Source organism: Buceros rhinoceros, unplaced genomic scaffold (assembly GCF_000710305.1).
Source record: "Buceros rhinoceros silvestris isolate BGI_N320 unplaced genomic scaffold, ASM71030v1 scaffold15651, whole genome shotgun sequence".
NCBI classification, from domain to species: Eukaryota; Metazoa; Chordata; class Aves; order Bucerotiformes; family Bucerotidae; genus Buceros; species Buceros rhinoceros.
This window is the reverse complement of record NW_010394077.1, coordinates 63135-66363: the sequence shown is the minus strand read 5'-3', so window position 1 is coordinate 66363 and position 3229 is coordinate 63135. Positions and strand designations below refer to the sequence as shown.

The following is a 3229-nucleotide window of genomic DNA, read 5'->3' as shown; positions in this document are numbered from 1 at the left end:
TCAGGCAGGGGTGTGAATGGGGGGAACTTTAAAAAAAAAAAAAAAAAAAAAAAAAAAACAAACCAAAAAACCAAAAACAGTTTTCTGATTAAAGGGTGAAGCAGAGATTTTTGTTCCTGTAGAAGGTACTAAACTCTAAAAATCTAATCTTTGCAGTATCAGTGTTCATAAATGTCATTAAAATGTATGCTCTTACTTTCCTCAGCGTAAATAAAACTCAGATTAACTAAATGTGTTAATGATCAAGTTGAGGTTCCAGTGTTAAATAAAATCCTGATACATTAGTAGATTTAAGTTAGTAGTTGGAAGTTTCAAGAAGTTTCCCTTGGAGGTGAGAATAGCCGCAATTGCCCAAATAGTAACCAAATAGAACCCGAATAGTTGGCTTCCTTTCTACAGAAATTAGAAAAGACAAGGAAGAAGGAAGAAACTCTTCCAGTGTGGTAGTTCAGAGATGCAATTACTTCTCATTATTTAACAGATAAGCAAAATGCTTATGCATTGAGCTAATAGCTTCCTCCTGCAAATAGTAAGCTCAGAAAAATGCTTTGCTTGTGGCAAATGTAGGGTCAGTGAAACCTAATCTCGATTTGCTGAGTTTCTTCCTGCTTTCTTTGCAGTCAAAGTGGATAACCCTCTCTGTAGATAGGCTGTACTCCTCCAGTTTGTGCAGTCTTAAATTCCACTAGGAAACTCAATTAGAGAAGACCTCGCTTTCGTACTAGCCATTCCCGTAGGAATTGCGCTGCTTAAATTCTCATCCAGCAGCTCTTCTGAAACTTTCCCCTGACTGATAGTTGTATTACAATTACAAAGAATGAACACTGCAACATAAAACTGGCATTCAAACTACCACCTTACTGTCATGGTACTTAACGTAGACCAGTGGCAGGACCGCTGTTTCGAGAATGTTTACTTCCTAGCACACTACCTGTTAACTGCAAGCCTTGAGCTCTGGGGCGAAGGACCATAGTAAGCATGTAGGATTGATGCTTTCACCTCTGCCCTCGTGCAGACGTTCTGTCAAAAGAAACAGAGACTATCAATAAGGGTAATAATTCTGTGTATCAAATCTATGGAGTAATTGATTCCCATAGGATGTGTTGACTATGCGTGTATCAGTCCTTTCTGTGATGCTTGATGTATGAATATTTTTAGGTAGCTCTGAAAGCAGGTTAGTTTCCTAAATTACTTGGAATTTAGGTGACCTTGTCTTTTGAAATAATTTTCAACGTTTAGGTGGGAAGTAGTTTCTGTCTTCTGTTTTTGATGGTGTTCTGCAAATTTCATAGCAGCCTATTCAATTTAAAGGTGTACTCTTTTGATCCAGTTAGGTTTCTGGCTTTAAATCTGTATCATCAGTCTTACTGTTATATTAAAACACAAAGGATTTTTAGTGAGATGAAACTGCACCGCTTATTCAAGTCAGTTTATCATTTATTGTTGTTTTCACCTTTTCAACATCATGGTTTATTTGAATGAGCTTTTAATAAAGGAAAATATCCCTTGTGGTGTAATTATGTATTTTGAATTTCTTTTTCTAGGGTCAGTATGGAAATTATCAACAGTGAAAAAGTACTCACATTCCAGTAGGCAGTATCTCTTGCAGCCATATTGTCTCCTCAGCACTGTGGACAGCTTCCTGAGATGAGAACCTCCCATTCCATCTAGCTTTTGGAAAAATCTTGTGGCTGTTTTATGGTATACAGTCTTTATGGGTTAATTGTTAAAGACTGTAGATGCTCAGAAACTGATTTCACATCTCTACTCTAGATGGCAATATTGGACAGAAAATATGTGACACAACGATTTGCAGTGAGTTGAGAACTGTATGTCAAATAGACTGTTACAGACTGAAAGGTGCGAACAGCTTTGTATGTTTATGAAGGTTATGGGAATTTAATATTTTTTCCACAGATTTTTTTTGTAGGGGGAAAGGGGAAATGCACACTTTTTACAGCAGCAATATTTTGTATATTATGTTTTTCATGTGGTGAATATGCAAGACAGCACACTACTCGCTGGGCAGGATAAGAAATCTACTGTTGAAAATGGGAAGGGGCATGATAAGTGCTTGATTGTGTAAGCCTCAAAATGGTGTACAATAAAGATAACAGTGAAGAAAGATGGAGAGCATCATACATCACTGATAGGGTCATGTACAAAGAATGAGAATCCCAGTTATCTAAACGGGAACATAATTAAGGACAGTATAATAGAGTCTTGTGCAAAGATTAATTTTTTAAGCTTTCAGATTTTTCTGAGTGAAGCAGTTTTGTAAAAATTGTTTCTAACATAGTTTGACAATTTTCTGCAACATTTTTTGGGTAACAAGATAAATGTTCGGAGTTTATTCTCAAGTATTTTGTCACAGCTTTGCATAAGCAACCTGTAATCCCTCTTAATTGCAATAACAAAATGACAAATGTTAACTTTACGTGGCTCGAATATGCAAAGAACTTGAAAAAGAATATGGAGGACAGGACTGTATTGTATAAGTGTATTTTAACCTTTAGCTGAATAATTTTTACGTATCAAAATAGCCTAGGAGACTTTGTAAAACCTATCTAAACTTTCCTAAGTGGAGTTAATATCTTTAGGAAGGGGGCATTTTTTGTGTGTGTCCTTTTTTCATATTGGTTAACATGAGACCAAGGGATGTTATGTAACATCAAACATAAAACCTGTTGGTGAGGTAAATGCCAAATTTTGTTTCGAACCGCAATAATGCTTATAGTGTTGCATGTCAGAGAGAGGCAGCACCTTGATCAACAGCGTAGTACACAAAAAATTGGTTTTAAGACTGTCCTGCAACTGTGTGTCAGATAGATAAATGGATGTTTTGGTGCGCAGGAATACATGCGTTCAGGAATTCCTGGCAACCTTTATAAAGGACGAAACTTAAAATTAGCCCAGGAGTAAAATAATTTATTTTGTTTCTTTGATTGGTGATCATGGGGGGGTGGAGGGGGAGCGACTGGTGTTCATGATATGTATGACATTATACATGGAAGACAAGATTTTCAATTTGTTCATAATTTTTAAAGGGAAAGCAATTTTCTTAAAGTCGATAGAAAATACACATCAAGGTTTGAACAGCTACAGCATGAGGAACATGATTATGAATGAAATGCGTGTAGGTTCTGTGCCAATTTTCCACCACTGTGTACTTCGTTGCTATTTAAAACTGTACTCCATCAATTCTAACGGAAGAATAAATTATTTGTGA

At 36.2% G+C, this 3229-nt stretch overlaps 1 protein-coding gene across 1 annotated transcript in view; it reads left to right on the top strand.

Annotated features, from left to right (window-relative positions):
- The window catches only part of SS18 (synovial sarcoma translocation, chromosome 18), a 10753-nt gene extending 7796 nt beyond the window's left edge, over positions 1–2957 (top strand). The window contains exon 6 of the mRNA XM_010145131.1: positions 1545–2957. Coding sequence (XP_010143433.1) covers positions 1545–1571 — 27 coding nt within the window. The 3' untranslated portion in view covers positions 1572–2957. The remainder of the gene's footprint in view (positions 1–1544) is intronic.
- Positions 2958–3229: the final 272 nt, after the last annotated feature.